At 49.7% G+C, this 23,636-nt stretch overlaps 2 protein-coding genes across 5 annotated transcripts in view; one reads left to right on the top strand and one right to left on the bottom strand.

The window, feature by feature from the left end:
* The window catches only part of RUFY3 (RUN and FYVE domain containing 3), a 30,117-nt gene extending 16,497 nt beyond the window's left edge, over positions 1–13,620 (top strand). For 3 of the 4 annotated variants that reach the window (XM_054291521.1, XM_054291529.1, XM_054291539.1), the window contains 11 exons: positions 663–780; positions 2,263–2,364; positions 2,469–2,592; positions 2,795–2,856; positions 2,942–3,007; positions 3,110–3,179; positions 4,091–4,183; positions 4,623–4,703; positions 5,107–5,274; positions 5,997–6,094; positions 6,438–8,493. In XM_054291521.1, the coding sequence (XP_054147496.1) occupies positions 663–780; positions 2,263–2,364; positions 2,469–2,592; positions 2,795–2,856; positions 2,942–3,007; positions 3,110–3,179; positions 4,091–4,183; positions 4,623–4,703; positions 5,107–5,274; positions 5,997–6,094; positions 6,438–6,510 (1,055 nt within the window). In that variant the 3' untranslated portion in view covers positions 6,511–8,493. Of the gene's footprint in view, positions 1–662; positions 781–2,262; positions 2,365–2,468; positions 2,593–2,794; positions 2,857–2,941; positions 3,008–3,109; positions 3,180–4,090; positions 4,184–4,622; positions 4,704–5,106; positions 5,275–5,996; positions 6,095–6,437; positions 8,494–8,680; positions 8,801–9,856; positions 9,960–10,631; positions 10,709–11,851; positions 11,880–12,136; positions 12,212–12,517 lie in introns of those variants that run through there. The other variant, XM_054291546.1, reaches the window with a different exon arrangement.
* An 871-nt stretch (positions 13,621–14,491) lies between these two features.
* GRSF1 (G-rich RNA sequence binding factor 1) lies at positions 14,492–20,860 on the bottom strand. The gene is made up of 10 exons (XM_054291553.1): positions 20,684–20,860; positions 20,447–20,591; positions 19,634–19,789; positions 19,191–19,331; positions 18,492–18,621; positions 16,636–16,796; positions 16,382–16,509; positions 15,694–15,829; positions 15,401–15,478; positions 14,492–14,724 (listed from the first exon to the last, which is right to left on the bottom strand). Exons 1-9 carry the CDS (start codon positions 20,858–20,860, stop codon positions 15,420–15,422), a joined length of 1,233 nt encoding a protein of 410 aa, XP_054147528.1. The 3' UTR covers positions 14,492–14,724; positions 15,401–15,419.
* Positions 20,861–23,636: the final 2,776 nt, after the last annotated feature.

The raw sequence follows: 23,636 nt of genomic DNA, 5'->3' as shown, positions 1-23,636 counted from the left end.
AGCCCGCCCTGGGGAGCAGCAGAGTGGGTGAACAACAGGGCTCTGCAGCCTGCACGGGACACAGGAGAGGCTGGCACGGTCACTGCTGTCACCAAAGTGCACTGGGCAGGCCAGAGCAAGGCACAGAACCTGCTGGAGGGGAGGCTGAGCTGTGGCAGGTGCTTGCCGTGTTGAAAACAGCAGTTCAGTTGTCCCAGGTGCAAGTCATTGATCAGGGACTCAACTGGCTTTTGGCAAGATTGTGACTCCCTTTCCTGCGCTTCCGTGTGCTCTAGCAGTGCATCCCCTAGCTGGAAGAGGAACTGCAACCCCAGAGCTCCTTTCTCAACAGCCCTCTCTAAACAGAGGGTTTCGGCTGTGTGCAGCTCATGGCTGAAGCTGGTTTTAAAGCAGAGCATGTGCTTGACTCTGAAATCCAAAGTCACAGCTCAAATGGCCAAGTATGGACTGGCCTTCAGGTGCTGTCCTTGTAGCTGGAGATGGGAAATGGTGGGTCCTTCCCATCCAAACCATCCTGAGATTCCAGGATACCAAGTGCCTGTCCAGCAGCAGCCCCAGAGGAACCATTCTGGAAAGATTTGGCTGATTTGTTTACTTGTTTGAAAATGTGTTCTATCAGCACAGGTCTAACTGGATCATTTTTTATTTCTTTTTGTTTTTAGCCAAAAAGACTTTTCTTGGGCAAAATAAGTCATTTTGGGGACCTCTAGAATTAGTAGAAAAACTTGTTCCTGAGGCTGCAGAGATTACAGCAAGTGTTAAGGATCTTCCAGGGCTCAAGTAAGTACACTCCTTTATTGCACAAGTACATAATAAGGGTTTATTGTGAGAGGGATGCTGAAAAAGAGAAGGAAGGGCAAACAGAACCTTCAGGAATGCATCTGCCACCTTCTGCAGGTAAAAATGGATCATTGCTCTCTTACTCCATCAAGGATCTGCAGCAGGAGAGCACAGGATATACTCTCGCTCTGTTAGGAGCGTGGCAACTTATGGGCAGCAGTGCATTTACTGCTCGTGCCTCAGGCATGGGAACAGCCTTTATTGAGCATTTATGAAGTCAGACTCAAGAGGAGGGGAATTAACAGAAAGGTTATAACAGTTTAAATAGTTTTGAGGCTGATGTAAGCAATTCTTCTTGTAAATAACTTCAGGTATAGTGTATGTGAGAGGAAAGCTTAGGCACCAAGCAGGAGGATTGTAGTTTGTATTCAAGAGGGGAAGCAAGAAGCCACAGCAAGCATACATTACTTGTAAAAGTTTCATAGGAATTTCAGACATCACATTCAGGCTTGCCTATTTCATGGTAAGAGAAACTGTAAGAAGCTTTTAGCCTGGAATAGAAAAAAATGGGTAAGGAAGCTTTTGTATGAGGATCAGGACTAAGGATGGAGTCATCTTTGCTGAAAGAATAGTTGGATAAATTCGAAAAATTACTTTGGGTTAGTATTTAGTCATGCTCATACAGACAGATGCTTTTCCTGGAGGTGTGTGCAGGACTCCTGCAGCAGCTGACAGGACCAGTGAAGTGCCAGAGCTCCTGGTACCTCTTCCTGTTGTAGAGCGTTGCAATAGGAAATGAATGGAAGCAAAGAACAGTTTTAGGGTGCATTTCTAAACCTTATGCTCACAGTGACCCTTGGGAAGTGCCAGGTCCTGTTAGTGCGTCAGGGGTGGGCAGTGCTGGCCGTGGCTTCCTTGGGCTGCTGCTGCTTGTGCCAGGTGAGCTCAGACATCCAGGTCAGCCTGTTAGAGCCATGTGCTCCCTGTGGCTGGGAGAAAAGAGAGCAAGGACTGGCACTCGAGCCCATGGCATCCTGTGAGGGCATTCAGGGGCAAAGCACCTGAGGAGAACAGAACTGAGTTGGTGTTTCTGAGCTGCCTAGCCACATTCCCATCCAGCTCCACCCACCCCAAGGAGTGGTGTTGGGCAGCTGTGCTGGTCTGTGCATGTTCCTGTCACTAAGACAAAACTGGTTGTGACTCAGAAGGTGATGAGCTGAAGCAGCTGATCTGTCTGGCAGCATCCAGCAGGGATAAAGCCAGGGAAGTCTTTTTAATATGGCAAGAAAAACATCATGAGTTAAGAGACAGTGACAGCCTAATTGGTCTGCACCTATTTGTGTTTACATACCTTGTATTTCTCTGCACCAGTGCCAGCTCTGTCTTGGAAGTGCAGAAACTTGAGGTAGGGTGGGGCTATGAGAGCTGTTGGTGACTGTGCCTTGCAGGGTGTCTGGAAGGGTTTGTGTCTGGCCTTTGCAGGACACCCGTGGGCAGAGGAAGAGCTTGGCTTCGCCTGGCTCTGATGCAGAAGAAACTTTCAGAGTACATGAAAGCCTTGATTAACAGAAAGGATCTTCTCAGGTGAGTGCTGGACTCTCTCAGTTAGGTTCACTTCTGCTCTCCTGTAAGATCTGGATCATCTTTCTCATCTCACTGCTGTGTATCTCCTTCCCTACATCCCACAGTGAATTTTACGAGCCCAATGCACTGATGATGGAGGAGGAAGGTGCCATCATTGCTGGCCTCCTCGTAGGGCTGAATGTCATCGATGCCAACTTCTGCATGAAGGGAGAGGACCTGGACTCCCAGGTACTGGGTGTTCACTTAATGGGCTTGTTCTGCTCATTTAAAATGAAAAAATCATTAATTTTGCATAGCTTACTGATGTAATGAGCCCTTGCTGAAGTACAGCAGGTGCTGATGTTGTAACTCTGAATTTCCACACCTGGCAACAGTGCGTTGGCTTTAGAAACCAAGTGTCTAATGCAAAATGCAAATTTTCCTTCTCCAGGTCGGAGTTATTGATTTCTCCATGTATTTGAAAGATGGGAACAGCACGAAAGGCAGCGAAGGGTAGGTGCACACACAGTTGTCTTCATGCTCCCCTCTTAGGAATGTGTGTTCAGGTGTTCCAGGCTGCCCTGTTTCTTTTTCCCAGAGATGGTCAGATAACTGCTATTTTGGACCAGAAGAACTATGTTGAAGAGCTCAACAGACATCTAAGGTAACACATTTTTTCTTGGCTCTTTATTATCTTGTAGAACAAAAGACAAAACAGCATTTTTAAAAATGAAGGAATTACTGTAGGATTTTTTCTCTTCAACAGTGCTACAGTAAACAACCTGCAGGCCAAGGTGGATGCCTTGGAGAAATCCAACACAAAGCTGACAGAGGAGGTAAGTGTCATGAAAAACCACCAGGTGCTTTGGCCTTTGGGAGTTAGAGATTAACCAGGGAGGAGGGATTCCTTTCAGATGTCTGGTGTACAGAATGAGGAGTGTTAAACGATGGAACTGGAATAGCTGACCTGCCAAGGAATTTCACTGGCTGTCATTACTGAGCACAAGCTGGAAAATCAACTGTATGTTTATGTAAATTTGCAAAAAGTAAAGGAAAAAAATGTCATTATAAGTGAGGTGTCCAGGGTGAGCATGAGAAACAGCGGGTACATGAGGCATAGGTGCAGTCTGTGTTTTAACATGGATCTGCAGCTCATTACTGATGGCATAAATGTCATTTAAATGTTTAGGGGTGAGTTCCCTGGCATATGGGTGGCAGGAGGTCTTACCTGGCACAGTGAGTGCCTTTTGGTGTGGTACCAGGAGTTGAATTGCAGTGGTGCCTGCAGTGGTTTTGGGGTTTGGTAATGAAGCTGCCAAGAGAAGTTGCAGCATGTGCAGAGCAGGCTATGGTGACAGTGCCTGCCTGTGTCACACATCACAGCCCTGTGTATTGGGCCTGAGCTCTGCCAAGGACTCATGCTCCCATCCAGAAGTTGTGTTTGGGTTTGTCACAGGACAGCATGGCTGATGCCTTGGAATGTCTCTGAGCTGCTCCTGTGTGTGAGTAACAAAGCCAGAAGGGGTTTCTGAAGTTCCTTTTGCCTCTGACCAAACACATTAATCTGTTGCTCTGCAGTGCTGTCATCCCTGGGAATTCCTCTGGGCCAGGTGTCTCATCCCTAAGGATGCTGTGTGCTGCTCATCCTCTGTTTCCAGCCAAATCTTCCTCATCTGCTGGGGTCAGGAGAGAAAAAAAACAAGCCAAGTGTGTTTTTGGTGCGTTAACTATTGTGTTCTGTTCCCAGCTTGCAGTTGCCAATAACAGGATCATTACACTGCAGGAAGAGATGGAGCGGGTTAAGGAGGAAAGCTCCTACATCCTGGAGTCCAGCCGGAAGGTTGGTGTGCGTGTGTGGCTGTGTGTTTGTGTGTGATGGCTGAGCCCTGGGGCAGGCCCAGCCTGAATGCCTGGTTTGGAACAGAGTTCATTTCCTTGCCTGTCTCAGACAAACCCCCCAGGGGATTAGGGGAATGGCAGGTGGGCCCTGTGCAGAGGGAACAGATGGGCCCTGCCACAGGTAGTCCTGCCTGCCCATAGGGATGGAGCGGGGAGCGTGCGTGGAGCCGGGAGCTCCCACAGCTTACAGCTCACTGGGCAAGGTGTCAGGGGAGGGAGGGAGACTTATTGTGTGGGGGGACAGGCAAATCAGGAAATAGGAGTGTGCTGGTTTGTCCTGAATTATTGCAGAATTCCGAGTGTTGGGGAAAAGCCAGTAATTGAGGTCAAGTGAGGGCTGGCAGTACCCAATACCAAGTGAACTGTGTCTGTTACCTCAGGCCACCAAGGACAGAAGTGCTGACGGGCAGGCACTGACTGAGGCACGGAAGCAGCTCAAGGAGGAGACTCAGCTGCGCCTGGTGAGGATTGGGGGGCTCGGGGCTCTCCCCACAGGGCTGCGGAGGGTCACGGCCCTGCTGAGCTCTTGTTCGACACATGCGTGGGGAGAAAAATGCCTGGCCTGAAGGTATTAAGGAAATAATTTCTGCTTTGGGAAATAAAATCTTTCCTTAGACCCCTCCATCCTAAAGACAGGCCCATGCAGAATTCCCTGACTCTCTGCTAGCCATGCTGCACACCTGGCTGTAATACTGACTGAAAACTGGGGAGTTATTCTCCTTAAGGCACGTGTCAGACGTGTGACTCTGAAGCTGTGGCAGCAGCACGCTTGTGGGTAGGGACCGCGCAGGCAGAAGGGAAGGGTGGATACCCCTGTGTCATGAGGGCAGCTCCTGGAGATGCTGAGGGCTCCTTGTGTTCCAGGATGTGGAGAAGGAGCTGGAGGCACAGATAGGGATGCGCCAGGAGATGGAGCTGGCCATGAAGATGCTGGAGAAGGATGTCTGTGAAAAGCAGGATGCGCTGGTGGCACTCAGGCAGCAGCTGGACGATCTCAGGGCTCTAAAGCATGAACTGTCTTTCAAGCTGCAGGTAGGGAGCTATGGAAATGCAGGGAATTCCAGATGGAAGTGAGAGCTGCTGTGTATTTATTCCTCCTGCCTGTTGGAGAGGTACTGGGTGTGAAAGGGTCACAGGCTGTGCAGTGCACTCCTGTCTTTCTGTGAGAACATGGGAACATGGTGGAGGGTAAAGGTGAAGACAGTTTCTTCTGAACAAAAATCCATCATGGTCCAGAAATTTGTGTGAGAGACAGGGAAAGCATTTTGGGTGGTTTTGTGGTGTGAATAGAGCCGTGGGAGCTTGTGTTCCAGCAGAGTCTGGTGTGCAGGGCCCCTGGTGTGACTCATGTGGGGTGACAAGCAGACTCCAAACAGCAACCCAATGCTCAGAATAGATCCCAAAATCAACTTGCCAGCTGGAAAGAGTTGCTTCTGCTGTCCTTGAGCCAATGGCTTTGTTCAAAGCAGCTACATTATATTAAGATACTGGGTATTGGCAGGCACTGCATCATGCATTTTCCATATGCAGGAAGCTTTATGGATGGTGGCATTGCCCTGTTGCAGGGTCCAGATGGAGCCTGCACCTCTATGGCAAGACATTTGTCCTTGCAATACTGACCTGGCATTTGCTTTTCCAGCACTTTTTACTGCCTCTTTACCTTTTGCCCTGTTGCTTTGTGTGCCGAATGATTTATGGGGGTTTATCTGGGATTTACAACTCCTTACACCAACCCCCACTGCTCCTTTTCCCAGAGTTCAGACATGGGAGTGAAACAGAAGAGTGAATTAAACAGCCGCTTGGAAGAAAAAACAAATCAGATGGCTGCCACCATCAAACAGCTGGAACAAAGGTAAGACAGGAAACTTGAGCCAGGATCCACTGGTATGTCCTTTAGTGTAGTGTCCCATGGATCCAGAAAGGGCCAGGGGAGAGTCCCAGTGCTCTGCTAGACAGAGCTGCCTGAGGGGAGCAGTGGGAGTAGCACCTCTGGGACCTGGTTAGTGAGCAGTGCATTGCACTCCATTGGGTGCTCTCATTTTAGGGTTTCTGTAGACAGGGTGATTTTCTTTAAAACAAGTTTGTGTTTGAAAATGTTTCCTGATACCTACTCAGCTAATTCATGTGTTCTTTTTCTCTTGCTGTTCTTATTTTTTCTGTTTTCTCATCATCCTCATTCTGACTTACTTATACAGTGAAAAGGATTTGGTGAAACAGGCAAAAACCTTAAATAGTGCAGCAAACAAACTGATCCAGAAGCATCATTAGATATTTTTATGTCTGGCCACCTCACAGCTCTGACATCAGACTCATTTATGAGGAGAGAACTTGAGAATTGCTAAAAGCAACTGTTCAAATGTTAATTGTCACCCAAAGTTGATTTGGAATTTGCCGAGTTTTTAAAATCAGTGAGTTTTTCTGCCAAGATGTAGTCAGGTATAAGGATCCCCAACCCTGCCATTTACCAGTACCAAGGAGCTGGCCCGGGAGCGTCCCAGGAGTGGCCGAGGTGGCCGTGCCCGGCTGCTGCTGTCACCGCCTGTGGCAGCACGGGGCCGTGGCCAGCTCGGGACAGTCAGCTCCTTCTCTGTATTGCCCTTTTGTGAAGTAGATGAGAAATGCATCCCTGGAAGTTGTTGACAGTAGTTGTGTGCGTGCCCCAAGCCATTCCCTGTTCTCTTCTGTTCCGTGGGTCCAGCCCCGAGTCCGAGCCGAGCAGGCGCGACGCTGGCCTGGCACCGGGAACACCGGCCCTCCCATAACCAGCCTGCCTGGATTCTGCCTTAGGGACCTGGGGGGAGGGTGGGGACTTATCCTTATTCCTTTAAACTTCATGTGTCCAGAATTAGTAGCTATAGGTGTCTTAGAGTAACACGATAGAGTGGTAAGTTCAGTGGAAACCTCCTTCTCTTTGCATTGCTTCTACCTCTGCCAGGAATCCCTCCAGATGAACCCTGTGGTCCTTCCTGACCCAAGGAAGTGGAGGAGAGGTGTTTTGGGAGGTCTCTCCCCTTCCCAGAAAGGGAAGTTACCAGTTTTATAAAAAATAATCTGATCTTTGTTTAAAGGAAGCAAAAACACATTCAAAAAAAGGAGAAGGAGCCCAGTGTGCAGCAGTGGGGAGTGGAGATGGAAATTTGGTCCTTGCAGTTTACTTGTCCAAGTATTTGGTGGCTGAAAAGAGTTGCCTTTTACACTTGTTGCATTTTCTTGTGAGTTTGCTTTGCTCAAAACAAATGGAATTTGCTAACGGAACAAGAGCTAAAGCTTAGAAATGCCTCTTAATAGGAAAAATAATTGTCAGTTTAAAACCCAGGTGCAAAATCTGAAGTAACTGTAGCTTGAACTATTATAAACTAACATTCTCTGATCACTGAAGTTCCTGTGCTGGCCTCTGGCAGGTTTTAGGTTTGTAAGTGCTCCTCAAGGTATTTTCTCTTTTGGAAGGTTGGATTTGGGGAGTTTCTGTGTCGAGTAAGGGTTTTTTGCTGTGGTGAGATGCCTGTAGTGGTTCTTTGGTGCCAGTCCTCCCTTTGACCTGTGGGACAGTGCTCCTTAGGGCTATGGCTGGCAAATGTGACAAGCCCAGGAGGGAACACCTCATGTTTCAAAATTCCAGGGGGCTCAGCCTGGACCCCATGAAGGTGAGCATGGACCACTGTGGGCTTTGTTCTCCAGGCTCCCAGCACAGCCCTGCTGGGAACTTTCCTGCTATGCCCAAGCTGCATGCTTGAACCTATAAACTCACCCCTCAGTAACCTGCTACTAGAAACTCATCCTAACTCCCTGCAGAACAAGTAATCCTAAGGGAAAGGTGGAAGCTTTGATCAAGGAGTGTGAACAGCTGGTTAGGGTGGGAAGCCCCTGCCCCTTGGCACAGTTCTGCTGTAGGAACAGGGGGTTGGATGGTGAGATCTGTGCTGCAATCAGACAGATTTAAGGATCTGGCTGCTTCTGATGTCAGGCCCCAAGTGGCAATGGGGTGGTGTACTGATGCTTGGGGCTTGAGCCCAAGTGTCCATCCATGGGAGAGACCAGGAATATGCACTAATTCTCAATAGAGTAGCTACTACCTATGTTCCAAGTTCCAGTTACCTGTGCAAAGCCAAAATGTAACGTACATTAAACTCCAATTGGACTTAAAATTCTGTGTACTTGAGGTTTGCTTCGAATCTGGATAAAAGTGATGTTTTCTGTTTCTCATCTAATGGCTGTAAACTGTAGTGATAGAATAAAAACTATTGAAAATGAGAGCTTCTGCCTGGTTCACCTACATTTTGCTTTGCTTTGAACATTTTTTCCTCCTTTCCATTGTTTTTACCATTCTCTTTTTTTGGCTTTACCTTTTCACTGGGTTTTTTATTTGTTGGTTAAACTCAGTCTTCCTCCCCACCATGGCTTTTGTTTTTTATCACAAGTTCATGTGGCTCAAATCCAGATTGCGACAGGCAGAGAAGGAGCGGCAGCAGGCCCTGCAGGACAACCGGCTCTTCAAGCAGGAGTTTGGGGACAAAATCAACAGCCTCCAGCTGGAAGTGGAAGAGCTCTCCAGGCAGCGGTGAAGAGACCCTTTTCCAAGCTCTTTTCTGGGCTGGTAGTGCTGTGGCCAGGGGAGAGTAGGGGGGATGGTGGCAGAGGGCAGCAGGGGATGGAGAAGGGAGTGAGGCAAGTTGTGTGTTAGATGGCACGAGGTGTAACTCCAGGGAGGGAAGTCCTTGGTAACATCTCTGGAAGTGGTCAAGGCCAGGTTGGACAGGGCTTGGGAGCAATCTGATGCAGTGGAAGGTGTCCCTGCCCATGGCACAGGGTGGAACAAGATAGTCTGTAAGGTGCTTGGCAACTCAAACCTTCTGTGATTCTGTGATATTTGGGAAATCAAAGCTAACATTAACAATTTGCTGCTCCTGGGCAGGGATTGAGCAGCCAAGTCTCTGCCTGGAGCAAACAGTGAAGGTGCTGGAGCAAGGACAGTGATTTTGGTTGTCTTATCTGACACACAGTACTTCAACACAGATTTTTTTTCCCTGTTGGAACTGCTCTTAGTTTTGCTGGAACTCAGAGACCTTGTCAAAAGCCATCACCTCTTCCCTGCAGCCTCATCACTTGAGCAATGACAGGGACACAGACAAATCTCTTTCCTTAAAAGAGAAGAGCATTCCTTCAGCCTTGACCCATCTGTGGCTTGTTGCAAGGTCACTGGGATGAACTCTGTGGGAGCATTGCTGGATGCATGGAGGTTTTTGTCCCTTCTTCCCTCCTGGCCCAGCTTTTTATTTCTTTTTTCCAAAAGCCGCTCTGCCAAGCACAAAGTGGCTTTGGTCAGCAATTGGTGTGAGGTCCTGAGTGTGCGTGGGTGAGCTCAGGAGGACAAGGGCAAATGGGTCTGGTTTTGCATCAGTTGGATGCTGAATGGTGCCAGAATTAGATGAAGGACTTGGAGGTTTTTTCATCCTGACACATTATGGCTAAACACATTGCGAGGCAGCCTTGGGTTCCAAGCGGCAGTTTTAGCTCTTGAGTTAGGAGTGTGAACAAAGGGTCAAACAGCTCATCAGTTGTCAATGCCAAGTGTCCCCAGACTGTCCTTTATTCACAATTCCACCTGGCATTCCAGGAGCCACCTAGAACTGGAGCTAAGGCGGGAAAGAGACAGATGGTCTCAGAGTCACCAGCGCAGCCAAGAAAGCAAAAAAGGCCCAAAGAATTGGCTCAGACAGGTAATGTGACTTGGGTTTTGGCTCGGGTTTGAGGTACACTTTCCCTGGGCTTGTTTGCTTTTACTGAGCTTTCTCAGGCAGTAAATGGTTGTTGTTCATGTGCCACAACCAGAGCAACTTTGGGAAGATTTTTATACACTCTGGACAGGCAGTTTGAATTGCAGTGAGAATTGTGCAGTAACAGAGATGGCTTCTGCAGTTCCTTGCTTCTCTCTGGTCTGCTTGAATGGTGCAGACCATTTTGTGTTTTTTGACCAGTATTACACAATCTCAGTGAAGTGCTCTAGGGCTCATGGCTCAGCTGTGACCCAGCTGGGGAGAAGAAGAGGATTCTTTTCTTTGCTGGATGGGAAAGTTTGTCTCTGGTCAGCTTTTACAAAACTTCTTAAGCCCATGTTTGTTCTCAGCCTCTGCTGTGCAAATAAGAACTGGTGGCTGTGGCTCCTGGCAACAGGAGGTCATGGGACGCCTGCCCACCTCTGAGAGGCACAGAGAGAGAGAGCCCTGAGAGCTGCTCCCAGGGGAAACTGGGACCCAGATACCCCTCTGTGCCAAGGAGGGGCAGAGCAGTATCCCAAAATAGCAGTGCCAGTTCTCCCCTTGCAGTGTGACAGGAGTGGAGCTGGAGTTCTCCTCTAGTGCAGCTGATGGGTGAGTGTTTCCTTTTGGCAGGATGGGAAGCTCAAAGTCCAGGAAGAAAATGCTAAACTGAAGCAGCCGCTGAGAGAGAACAGTGTCCTGCCACACAGGTAAGGAAGGAAACAAATCTCATCTCTGCCTCTCCTTTCCCAAGTCCTGCTTCCCCCTCTCCAATTTCTGTGCCAACAGGGAGTTGGGAATAGTCCAACTTCCCTTTTTAAGAAGGATTTCCAACCTCATGCCCTTGGTTGAGTTCTCTGCTGCTTTTCCATAGCTCTCAAAAGGGAAGGAGCAGGTTCTGTTGTTTGCCATCAGTGCTTTCAGATGGGAAAAGCTTTGTGTCTCTCCCATTTACCTTTGAATTCTTTTCCATCTAAACCTGCTGTTTACTAATTTTTCTAACTCAAGAATCCTTGGTAAGCTAAATGCAAGACCTTTGGAACTAATGTCCAAAGTATCTTTGGTGAGGGAAAGGAGAAGGGTATTTGGGCCTCCTAAAGAGAAGCTGTTGGAGAAAGAACTTCAAGTGTGATTTTAAGAAGGTGGCTTTGTAAAATTGTGGTTCAGGTCACTTGTTTTCAAGCTGAATTATTACAGAGGATTCTTGCTGCAGGATTTGAATATTTGGTTTTAGGAGATAAAAGGTGTTCTCCAAGCCCCTGGCCACAGCTCAGTGCTGAGGCATTGGCTCGGGATGGAACAGCCCATTGGAAGTGCTCTGTCAGGGCTCTGCTGTGCCCTCGAGGCACTCTCCATTGAGTTAATCAGTGAGTTAATCAATGAGTTAATCAGGAAAATATCCTCTTAAAATAGCATAGAGCAGTTCAAATCTGCTTTGCCAGATATTAAAAACCTTCCAGGCCTGAGATTGTTTTTACCCCTGTTTTACCTGGAGTGTTTAAGCAAGTGAGGGTCAGGTTGATAGTTTACAGGCCTTGTGGTGCTTTATTACTGCATTTCACAGCAGGGGTAAGGATCAAACCTGCAGGCCTGTGTTTAAAGCCAAACTGTTGTGCTGTAGCACCTCAACAATCTTTCCTGTGTTCATGATCCCTGTCTTCCTGCTCTCCTGAATGCATTTTGCAATTTCTTCTTCTGCTTTTGCCATTGAACCAGGTTCAATTTTTGCTACTCAAAAATCTGGGGAGGGTTTTAAAAACGGGATGAGTGAATTCCCTGAGAGCATAACTGTTTTATTTAAAGGCTCTGGTGAGGGAAGGCCTGCTCCACGTGATACTGTTGTTCCCTTGTAGGTCACCCAGTGGCACACAGGAAGAGCAGGTGAGTGATTCTCCTTTTTGGTGGTTTTGCTCTTTTTCTGTAAATCTGCTGGACCAAAATCCTCTCCTCCTCCATGCGCCTGGCAAAGCACAGCCAGACCCCCAGAGAGCCACTGGGATGCCTTGTGCTGTCTTGTCCACTGGGAATTTCTACTGCTGCCAGCTTGTTCCCAATGTTTAGCTCCCCCCTTGCTGCTGCCGAGCTCTGCCACAGGAGCTGTATAAAGCAGAATCTCTTGCTTTTGGCTTGGGCTGTAGGAGCAGCTGTCGGGGCCTGGACATGCCGAGATCTGCCAGCTCTGCCAGGAGGAGGGCAGCCGGAGCCAAAGAAAGGCAAGTCCTGGGCTTGACCTGCCATCTCCCACACCCAGTGACTGTGAGTTCCCTCTGCTTTTGGTTATGGAATCAGATTCCTGCTGGTGAGGTGTCCTAAGAAAGGAGCCCTTGCAGGCCCCTCTGCCCTTAACAGAATTTTGTCAAATGCTGATTGGGTGATGGTTCCCTGTTCAGTGGTTTTGGTTTTCCTCCCCTGTAGCAGCTTCTTCCCTTCTTTAGCTCAGTGTTTGCTCTTCCCTGAGTTGATAGGCCAAGACCTGGAGCTCTCCTTGACTCTTGCTCTGTCCTTTTCCTGCATTCCAGAACATCTGCAAGAACTGTGGGGGCACCTTTTGTGAAGCCTGCTCGGTACACAAGCTGCCCCTTCCGTCCAGCATCAATCCTGAGCGTGTCTGCAACCCCTGCCACCAGCGGCTCATCCAGCAGTATTCCAGTAGCCCCTTGTAGGGAACAGGTGGCACAGAGGTGACAAACAGCGGCTGTGCCTGATGGTGTTTCTGGAGCTGCTCAGGGGGAATGTGAAGACTTTGCCCATGTGCTTTGGAGGTCGGATGGGAAGCAGCTTCTTGGTGTTTAGAATCTCCTGTTACTAAAACAGCAGTCTGAGCCCTTAAATCAGCCGGTGCTGTGGAGAATTCCATTGGGAATGTCACACAGGGCAGCCCCAAGGTATGCCTGAGCAGTCTCAGGACTCTGGGAGCCCCTGCCCAAACCAGAGCTGTTGTCTGCATGCAAAAGTCGGGAGTGTTCTCACCCTCACGTGTGTGGTGTGGGTGTCTGCTGCTGCTGAGCAAAGGCTCCCCAGAACCCAACAGGAGTGTGGGTATTCTTCACATCTGGCTGCACTTGAAATCCCATTTTTCCTTTCCCGTTTGCCCTGGACAGGCTGGCTCATCCTGGGAACCCTGGGTGACGAGCAGGGCAGGTGGGCCATCAGTGAACACCTCCTCCCTGCCTTTCCTTGGCTCAGGGCTCTGACCAGGGGCTTAGTCTGCACAGGGACACCCCAAACCAAGCTGTGAATGTTCTGTTCCCCCTCTGGGCTTTAGGGGCTGGGCCCAATCCCCATCACACGGAGGTTTAGGGCCACTTGGATCCACCTCTCCGCCTTGCGCACATGGAAACATTGTTACAATAAACTTGGCATTTCACTTTCTGTTAGATCAAAACCAAGTGGGGACACTTTTCACCTGTTAGAATTTTTAATTGCACATACAGTTCAGAGAGGTTTTGTGGTTTGTGCCACATCATTCTTTGTTACTTTGTTCCCTCAAGGGATTTTGCTAGTCCAAAAAGCGGTGGTGGCTTTCTGGTGTCACAGGAGTGTTTACTCCTTTTCCTACTGGCACCTCCTGCAGTCCCTGAGACCACAGAATGTCCTGTAGCTCATAGAAAAGACATGCATTGCAGTGACAAATGCACTGGGGTTTGGGCAGATGTTGGTAGGAGGCAGTGGTTAATTCCTTACTAATGACTAATTCCTTAGTCATTAGATTGGCTGGAGCCACATTAAAAAGCCTCTTGGAGCCAAGGTACTGACATGGTTGGTACTGCTTTCCACCAGGAAACATCTCTCCTCCATCTTTTTAGCACTTGGCATGTTCAGCCACCCAACTTCTACTCTTCTGCCCCTCACGGCAGCTTCCTGACCCATTTCTTTGCTGATATCCCCTAAAGTATGGCAGGAGTTCTAAACAGTGCTGATATACCAAAAGCCTGGAATTCAAGTGAATTCTTGAGTTCTCAGAAGGGGTGAGACACAGGCAGCAGATGGAGAAAACTGAAAAATTTGAGTTTAGTGTCAATACTTTTGAGTACTTACTGTACTCATCCAGCAGTGTGAACTCCTGCACCCAACCCCAGTGTGACTCATCCCCAGAGGACAAAATAAGACCCAGGCAATGCAGAGGAAGCATTAAACTGGAAATAGAGGGTTAAACTCCATGAAGCAGGGAGGTGGCTGAGCCCCTCCAGCAGTGATGGCTGCCATAGGCCTGGCCTTCTGGAAGGTGGGAGCAGGACTCTGCTGGCTGCCAGCTCCCTTTGTGCTCAGGTATTCTGTGTGATGCCAGGGTGGGCTCACACCTGGACCTTGGGAATGAGGGGGGGACAGGTTTTCTGATGTTAATTTTGTTCTGCACAAAAAAAAAAAAACACCTTGATCATTCATATCCTGCCTCCTGAGTGGTCTTTCCATCCCATTCCTCTTGGGCTCTAGGTATGAGAGGATTCAGAGCAAGAGTGTGCACCTGTGTGAGGTCTTAGATCACTCAGCTGTTAATTGGCAATCCTGGTGTTTTATTAATGCAGCCTGATGCACCTGGAGCCCCGGATTGCTCCACGCTGGAGCCTTGGCCATTCCCACTGCAGCTGGTGCAGCTCCCCACAGCCATCACGTTTATTACAAGCTCTTACATAAGGCTGATCTAATCTTAGCTTGTCCTCCTCGCTGACTGGTGACACTTGGACCTGATCTTCACGCTCATATCCACGGAATGTGTTCGCCTGGCCTGAAAACAAGGGAGAGGAAAAATAGATATCATTCACTCTCTCAGTGTGCATGTTTTCCTTTTTTTCTCCAATGCCCACTGCATTTTATTCCCAGTTAATCCTCTATTAGAATGAAATAGAGCATTTTGGCAATAGTAAAATACCCCAGACTCCAGGTGGGATGTGCTCAGGTGGGGCTGCAGCACAGGCGCACGGGGTGGGGGTGTTTAATTCCCCCAGCACAAGCACCAACAGGACGGAGCTGCCAAAGGAGCGTGGGATGCAGGAGAGAGGTCGGACTGCACATCCTGAACCTGCCCCAAGGGCTTGTCCTTGTCCTGGATTACAAACCCAGGATGGGTGGGCTGCCCTCCCTGCTGCAGGGACCAGGTCCTGGGGAGCACCGACCACCATCCCCCAATTCCCACTTTCTGAGGGGAATTCATGGAACAAGCTGTCCACCCTCTCTGATGGTGATATCAAACCCCACCCCATCCAAAAGACCAATTGCTTTTCCTGCTGCAGGACTGGCACCTGTGGAATCTGGAGGTGCAGGCTGTGGGATCAGACTGGACACCTGCTGTCAGGCCAGGGGTGGTTCCCTTCAGCCCCCTCCATGTTTTACCCTTTGGGTTGTGAGCCAGGGGCATGCATTGCTACAAAGACAGCACGAAGGACAGAGAGGGATGTGCTCACCAAACCTGTGCTGCTGTCACTAGCAGTTCTCATGTCCCTTGGGATGTTTGTTCAGGAACAATTCAATGGCACTGCACTCTGGGCAAGGGAAGAAAGGTGGGCTGAGGTCAGACACTTACATGTGTTATATTGGATTTTTTTTTCTCTGCAATGCCCATGGCACATCACAACTTGGAATGCCACACTCAAGTGATCCCTCTGCACAGTGTACAACAGCAGCTGGACCAGCTGTGCCAAGCCCCCTGAGGTCTCCATCCCAGTACTGTAGGACACCCCCTCTTCTTCTGACTTACCCATCTGTGACCCCTCCTTGGCCATTGCTGCGACTGCGTCCTCGTGGCTCTCAAAATGCACATCTGCCTCTCCTGTGGCATCTCCATGGGAGTTATATTCCACCAAGATCCTTGTGGGCCTCAGCGGAGCAAAAAACTGAAAAGCAGAAAAGAGTTTGGTGAGAAATAAACAATAATAATGCACCCTATTCCCCAGAAACTCAATGCTTTTACTCCCAAAACCCACCAACCCATGGAGGGGGGGTCTGAGCTCCTGAGCAGCAAAAGGCTCCCTGATCCATCTGGGTGAAGATGAGGCACTCCCCAGCCACCTGTCCCACCCCCTGTGAGCTCCTGGCATAGGAGCTCCCGCCAGGAACAGAAGTCCTCACACTGCACCTGTGTTCTGTACACACCAGTGCAGCTCTGTGTACACTGTTAACATTTCTCTGCAGTCAGCTACTCTGAAATTTGCTTTAGATTCTCAAGGGCTCCTCAAGCCCAGTGACAGATATTGAGACATCCCAGCCAGCCCTAATTCTTTCTTTTTCATGGAGAGGAGCAGATCCGTGTTGTGCCCAAGGCCACAGCTATCCAAAGCCACATGGCACTGAGGACTAGCAGACACCAATTAATTAAGAACCTGCAATCCCTGAGGGTTTGCACAGGTAATGACAGAGCCACACTCCATCCATAGCCTGTTACTCACATTTATTATGTCCTGGGCACTAGCTTGGGAAGGAAAACCCCTCATGTGGACAAAATGCTGTGGTGGTGATGAGGCAATCTCAGACTCTGAAACGTTCCTGGAGCTTTCTGTTCCTTCCCTGCTCAATTCTGTGGAATGGAGGGAAAAACCATCACTAGTGCCTGCAGTGCCCCCCTCCCTCATGTGAAAGCCGTGGGCATGTGGGGTGACACAAAGGGCCCTCAAAGGAGCACTCACGACAGGGAGAGACTCACTGATTTCTCCTTTGGCATGGGAGCCTCCAGTGTCTCTCCAGCCCCCGTCTTCAGAGATGGACTCATACTCTCTTCTGGCCCTGGAATAGGCTGTCAGCTGCCTGCTGTAGGGCATGTGCCTTTGCATCTGGTGCTTTCTGCTCACGTACACCTCTATGTACCTGCAGCCCAAAGGGAGAGAGCGCGTGGCACACCTGGCACTCAGGCCTTGGAGAAAGCACCTTCCAGCTGTGTCCTGCCTTGGCCCTGCTCAGGTACTGGGGGTGAGAGCCCTGCCAAGGCACCAAAGAATTAACTCATTTCACTGGCACTGTTCTCTTTGAGGCTGCTTTTCCCTCGCTGCATTTCTGCAAACTGCACTGATTCCTACAAACCCCAAATCACCCTACCCAGCCCTAAAACAGGTCTCAGAACAGGCAGAGCCACAAGATGCACACAGTCACAGGGAACACTTCAGTGGAGCCCTTAAATTTTCTATATACCTATGAAATGGATGGGATTTCACCAGCAGTGTTAAATTAGGCAGTTTCCAGAGCACTGAAGGAACATTGTGATGAAAAGGAAATACGGACATCCAAGGGAGGTGGCCTTCCACCCTTCCTGAAGGGAGCAGCCAGAGTAAGGGAAGTAACCCCGGGTACAGGCTGACAGCTCAGCACCCCCGAGTCCCCACTCAGCACTGGGTGCTGCTGGAGGCCAGCTCTGGATAAAGCCAGGAATAATGGATGGGAGCCAGGTGCCAGCAAACTTGAAAACCCCTCAATTTCTTGGCTAATCACATGGAAATTGAGGTGTGTGAGTCAGATGGATGAGTCAGGTTAGCTCTTGTTCTGACAGAAAAAAATTAACAGTAGATTTGGAATTAGGCTCTACTCAAGAGAAGGCAAGTCCTATTAAATCAATTAAGTAATTAATCAATCAAATTCTGCCTGTGGAGCAGCTGTTTGCTTTTAGTATGAGCAGGGAGATTGACAAACACAAAGAAATGCAGTCTGGAAACAGGAAGCAAGGAAATAAAAGGAAGTTGGTGTGCAGGGGGAGAGGTAAGGTTTGGAAAACTCTTTTAATATGTGGGGTACAGATAAAGTTTTATAGATTATTGAAGTCACAAAACTCAGCAGGGAAATGCAGCCTTGGTTGTTTGGGTTTTCTTTTCTGAGCACAGCTAATTTAAAAGCTGTGTGGATGTGGTGCTTACAGACAGGGTTTGGGGCTGGGCAGGGCAGTGTTTAGTTAATAGCTGAACACAATGATCTTAAAGGTTTTTTAACCTAAATTGTATTATGACTCTGGGAAAAGGTGGCCTTGTGCTTCTGTTTGAGAGGAAAGAGGCTCTTGTGTGGCAAGTGTGTGGCACAGGGCTCAGCTGAATAAAATGGTGTAGTTCCCAAGGGGATGTGGCTACCCAAGAGGTGGGAGATGGTGCAGTGCTGGCCAGCAGTCCCTGCTGGGAATAGACTCCAGGCAGGTGCTTCAAACAGACATTCCATGAGAGGAAGCACTGGCTGTGCTGGGCACTGGGCTGAAGGGCAGGAGGGCGGCTGCCAAAACTGCCCAAAGCATGGAGGAACCTGCTGCAAATCTGGCAGGATCACGTGTCTGAAGGAGGCACAGGATCCCTGTGCACTGAGGCCTGGGCAGACTATCTAGTGTTCCCCACTCTGGAGTCTGTCTCCCCTTTTCATTGGGATGAGAATGCCTTCAGGAATACCTGAAAATCTGGAGACTTTCTAGGAGGCCCCCCTGAATCACACTGCGCGTGTGAGATGAGCTGTTTCACCCAGCAGGAAGCTCCAAGTCCCATAGGTGCCTCACACCACATTCTCCTGGCCCCTGAAGTCCAGGGAAGCACCTACCTGCTTCCCATGTATTCCCTGTGCCGCAGCAGGGCCTTAGCTGCCATTTCCGGAGCGGCGAACTGCACGAAAGCTTCTCCTGTCCTTCTGTCTCCCCGGTAAATGAAAGCGATGTCTGTGATTTTCAGACCTAGAGATGGCAGGGGAGGAAAAAGCTTTGACTGTGGCAGAAATTTGTGCTACAGCTCAGTCTTTTTTTTTCCCTTCTTATTTTTCTCTTTTTTGACAAGCTAATTAGGTAACTAAATAGTTCTGAAACAACTGCTCATGATGGTCTACGTAGCTTTTTTAAACTCCATTTTTTTGCTTTAAGGCAGTTTTAATAGTAGACTAATTAAAAGAGGAATCAATCTCAGGTTTCAAGTAAGTGAATCCAGCTTCTGGATAACAAGTAGATCCAGAGCACAAATGGTCTTGAAATTTTCTCTTATTATGGTAATTTTTTTCCTTAATTCCTCCTGGCCCCAAATCAGAGTGCTGAAAGTACTGACCCTGGCTAGACCTGCACAAGGTCAGAGGGGCAGGGAAACTCTCCAAGGTGCTCAGAAAGCCTGTGTGACTTTTGGGGAACAGCAACTCCTTGGGGTGTTTAAGGTGTTTGAGGTTGCACATGTTTTGCCTTGTCCCGTGAGGAACAACAGCATCTACTTAAGGAAGTGAATGCCTGGTAAAGGAAGGGCATGGCCCAGGCTGAGTTACCTGAGAAGAAATCTGCAATGTCCTCCTCGGTGGAGGTGAAGGGGAGGCCTCGGAGCAGCACCACTCCGTCGCTCATGGCCTGCGACTCGTCGCGTAGGCTGCGCAGCAAGCCATCCACGTCGCTGTCGTGCACCTCAAACACTGCAAGGAATGCGGCCATGGAGGGCTGTCCCACAGGGCACTGCAAGGCAGCGCTCTGCAGGCACTCCGTCCCTTTCCTAAGGCAGCCTTCCCCCCTGCAAAGCTCCATGCTGTTTCCTCCCCCAGCCCATGCTCCGTGCTCCTGCCCCTCTGCTTTCCCTGGCCAGCCCAGGACATTTTGGCCCAATGGTGGCTGATCTGCTGCTCTGCTCCCCAGCTGTGCCTCTGCACTACCCAAGGAGCTCACATTCACTCCCTGGGAAATTCCACTGCAATGTTAACTCCTGCTGCTCCAAACCCACCTTTCACGTAGCGTGGGCCCATGTACCTCAGGTGCTTCTCCAGGGCTCTCTGCACATCTGCTTTGGACTCCAGCTCGATCAAGGCATCCCCCCTGCGCCTCCCATCCCTGTTTAAGAGGAAGTGTATCCCGTTCTCACCGTTCCGAATTCTACAGCCTGCAAACCAAGGGACACACAGCACTGCATCAGACACGGGGATCTCTGTGCCCTGACTGCAGGGCTGGGGTCTCATCCCCTCAGCACTGCAGAACAAAGGGCAGCACACTTGCGTTTCTAACATGAAGTCTAACGTCACACTGACTTGCTTTAGTTTGGCAGGCTAGCAAGTAATTTAAAAACTTGCATCTGGCCCCTGGGAGGATGCAGCACTGTTGACAGTAGGGAGGATCAGCCTACATACAAAGGTATGTAAAAGCTATGAATCAGGATCAGAAAACAACACTGCAGTTTGAACTAATTAGTAAAACCCTACAGTTTCTTAAAAAGAGAGGAGTTTGGGCCAGCCATAATGGCCTGTAAGAGCATCACTCTGATTTGGATTGCCTTTGCTCTGGAGACACTGATTAAGAAGAGAAAGACTTGTGCAAATAAGTTTGAGAGACCATAAGGATGAGCTTCTAGTCAGTGTCCAGCAGTTTGGATGTTGATTATTATTCCCTTTATATGTGTCAGTTGTGAATAAATTTGCAGCAATAATAAGACCTCATCTTTCTCTGGTAATGATCTCTAGATTTTCCCTCTGTTAAGCAGGCATGAGCTAATGGGCTAATACCAGCATGCAGAACAGTTAGTCAGGAAAATGAACACCCATACTATCAAAGAAGGTAAGGACATCTTCCTCGGTGCACGAGAACGGGAATCCTTCTGCCCTGATGAGGTAGACAGTGTCGCTCTCCGCCTTGGGTGAGGCGGGCTTCTCCTCTGACAGGCGACCTTCGTGGGACGGAGCATCCGTGACCTGGCGCGGACACACGAGAAGAGCCCCGGGTGAGGGAGGGAGGCCGCGGTTTCCCGCAGGGGTCGGTGCCCGCCATTTTCGCGCGGCCGTACCTGGCTGTATGCGCGGAGGGCGGCGCGGAGCGGGGCCGGGGCCGAGAGCGGGGCCGGGGCCGGGGCCGAGAGCAGGACCGGGGCGGGCCGGGGCAGACGCAGCGCGGGCGGCAGCGCCGGGCCCCGGCCCAGCAGCAGCGCGCACAGAGCGCGGCGGGCGGCGGCGGCCACGGCCATGCCGGGGATCGCGGCTCCGCCCCTACGACCTTTCCTCCTCCCTTCCTCCCTTCCTTCCTTCCCGGCAGGCGCTGCACGGGAAGCGCTTCCCGGGCACCGCCGGCTGCCCCCGGGGCTGGGGGCTGCCCGCCGCTCTGCCCAGTGCCCCGGGCCGGGCCGGGCGGGTGTCACCGCGGGCTTTTCCTGTCACAGAGCTTGGCTTAGAACGGCCTGGCTTGGAACGGAACTTAAAGATCATCCCGTTCCACCCTTGCCATGGGCAGGGACGAGTACCGCTAGACCGGGTTGCTCCAGGCCCCCCGTCCATCCTGGACATGAACACTTCAGGGATCGGGCAGCCACAGTTTATCTGGGCAACCTGGGCCAGGGCCTCACAGGGATGAATTTCTTCCCAATATCCCATCTAACTTTCTCTTCTGTCAGTGGGAATTCCCCCTTGTGCTGTCACTCCAGGCCCCTGTAAGCAGTGTCCATCTTTCTTGCAGGCTCCTTCAGGCACTGGAAGGCCGCCAGTGGGTCACCCTGCAGCTTTTCCAGGCAGGAAATATCCTAATTTCCCCAGCTTTTCCTCTCAGCAGAGGTGCTCCCTCCCTCTGCTAACCTTGGTGGTCACCTCTGGACTTGTGCCAACTGGTCAATATCCTGTCAGTGCTGAGGACCCCAGGGCTGGATGCAGCATTCCAGGTGAGGTCTCACCTGAGCAGGGCAGAGGGGAGGAATCCCCCCCTCCCCTCCTGTCCACGCTGTGGGGATGAGCCCAAGGCACATATGGATTCTTGCAATAAAAAAGTTTTAGGTTGGGCTTCATCATGGACAAGCCTTTTACACCCCTTCCCAGGAGACTGATTTTCCAGGAGAGATGATTTTCTGCCCCTCACTCCCATCCCTGCTTGAAGGTCTCAACAGGCAGAACCTTCCAGGTGGTCTGGGAAGACAGTCCTGCTGTCATTGCTGCATCCAAGAGGGATAAGGGGGAAAGAGCTGGCACTGGCTTTCTAAGTGCACATGTGGGGAAGGTAGGTCCTGCTGAACCCAGAAAAAAATTTTTTAGGATGAAGCGAAATGAGTAGGAAAAGGCAGGCTGGAATCCCAAATCCCAACAGTGGAGGAACCCAGGGAGGGAATGTGGAGGCTCAGATCCAGGGTATTCAGGCAGGCATCCAGAAGGAGGATGGGCCAGGCCCAGCAGGACCCCAGCTGGATCAGGAAGACCATGAGAGCCATGAAAGCCAGCATGCTCCTCTCTTTTCCAGCACCCCGTAGCTGTAGCCTGGGGGTCACCAAGTAAGAGCTGCAATTTCAACTGCAGACCATCAAACCCAAAATACAATCCTGGGTTTTCCAGCACAAGTCTTTCATCTTGCTGTGTTGCCAACACACTCATTTATCAGAAGCCTTGAACATTTCTTATCACCAGTTTGAAAATGCGAACAAGCTACTCTATGTCACCCTCTTGTTGCTGGCTGATGCTTTTGTAAACTGTTCCTTGTGACAGCCTTTCATATGACAGACTCCAGCCCTGAGAACAGCACAGCCTCTTGACAGCAGCACTCTCAACCCTTCTGGGTTTTCAAGGTAAATCATGTTTTATGCACATTTTCAGAGGAATGTTTACCTTGGTGCCCAAGTGGTTCACATTCCAGTCTTTCATGGCCTACTTGCCAGGTTTCTCTTCAAAACCTTCTTTAAATAAGCAGGCAAATGGTGTAGGAGAAAAAAAAATTAAGATAACCATAGGAATTCATCTTGAGCACTTATCTCTATCTAGATTGGCTTTTGTGCTTTGTTTTCCTGAATAAGCAGATCCCTAAATCTTAGGGACTGAGGTAATGTTATGGGCATTCTTCTCCTATGAGCCAGGCAGGCTGCAAGGAAAAATCTCATGAAGGGATGCACATCTTGCACCCGTTTTTCCTTTGATTTGCTTGCTTCCCAAGTACAGGAAGAAACACCCACTGCTGCTTGCTTGTCTGGCAGCTTGTCAGGTTTGTGAGAGTTACCTTTAGAGGGCACCGTGTTGTTGGGCAACTGCTGGCACTGAGGTTTCCATGGAATCTCAGAGCTTGCCTAGTTACATGTCAGAACAGAGTCTCTGCACCTATAGGAGACTATAAAGGTCACCCTAGGACAAGAGAATTTGCATTTATTCACTTGACAGAGCTGCTGTGGAATGAAGTCGCCTTAGGAGAGGAAATCTGCCTCTGCAAAACTAGGAAATCTCAGGAGATGCCTCCATACTGCTGTGGACCAAGAATGTATCTGCCTTGGAGAATTTATCTACCTGGCAGGATGCCTTTTTCTTAAAGAATGTTAAACAGGTTGTTGTTGTTACGAACAATAAATTCCAGCTATTCTTTAGTCTGATCAGAAAATCATCAGATGTGCTTATACTGGGAAACATTTCTTATCCCTCTGTGTAATCTGCTGTCAAGAAAAATTGACCTTCTGTTCTCTTGCAATGTTTTCCAAAATTATTTATATGCTGTGTTATTTTTAAAAACAAAACACCGTTTCCCTTTTTTTGTATTCCTGATCCATGCTCAGTTTTGTGATCTTTTTTTTGCACTGCTTTCAGCTGCAGTGCTCTGTGTTTACTGAGCTGTGCTGAAAAGCCCAGAACTTCAGCCCAGGACTGAAGCACTTTGCCAGCCCGAGGGCCCTTCCAGAGGAATTCTTGAGGCTCTGCAGCACTCTGGATAAAGGGAGATGACAGAGGCGAGGCCAGGGCCGTGCCTCCCCCTTACGTAAGGCTGCAGCTCCCTGCCAGCCCCTGGGG

The sequence above is a fragment of the Melozone crissalis genome, unplaced genomic scaffold, assembly GCF_028551555.1.
Source record: "Melozone crissalis strain CALT ecotype California unplaced genomic scaffold, PUWL_Pcris_2 ptg000006l_1, whole genome shotgun sequence".
NCBI classification, from domain to species: Eukaryota; Metazoa; Chordata; class Aves; order Passeriformes; family Passerellidae; genus Melozone; species Melozone crissalis.
Note: the sequence above shows the minus strand (reverse complement) of the source record. Positions and strands in the feature narration are given on the sequence as shown.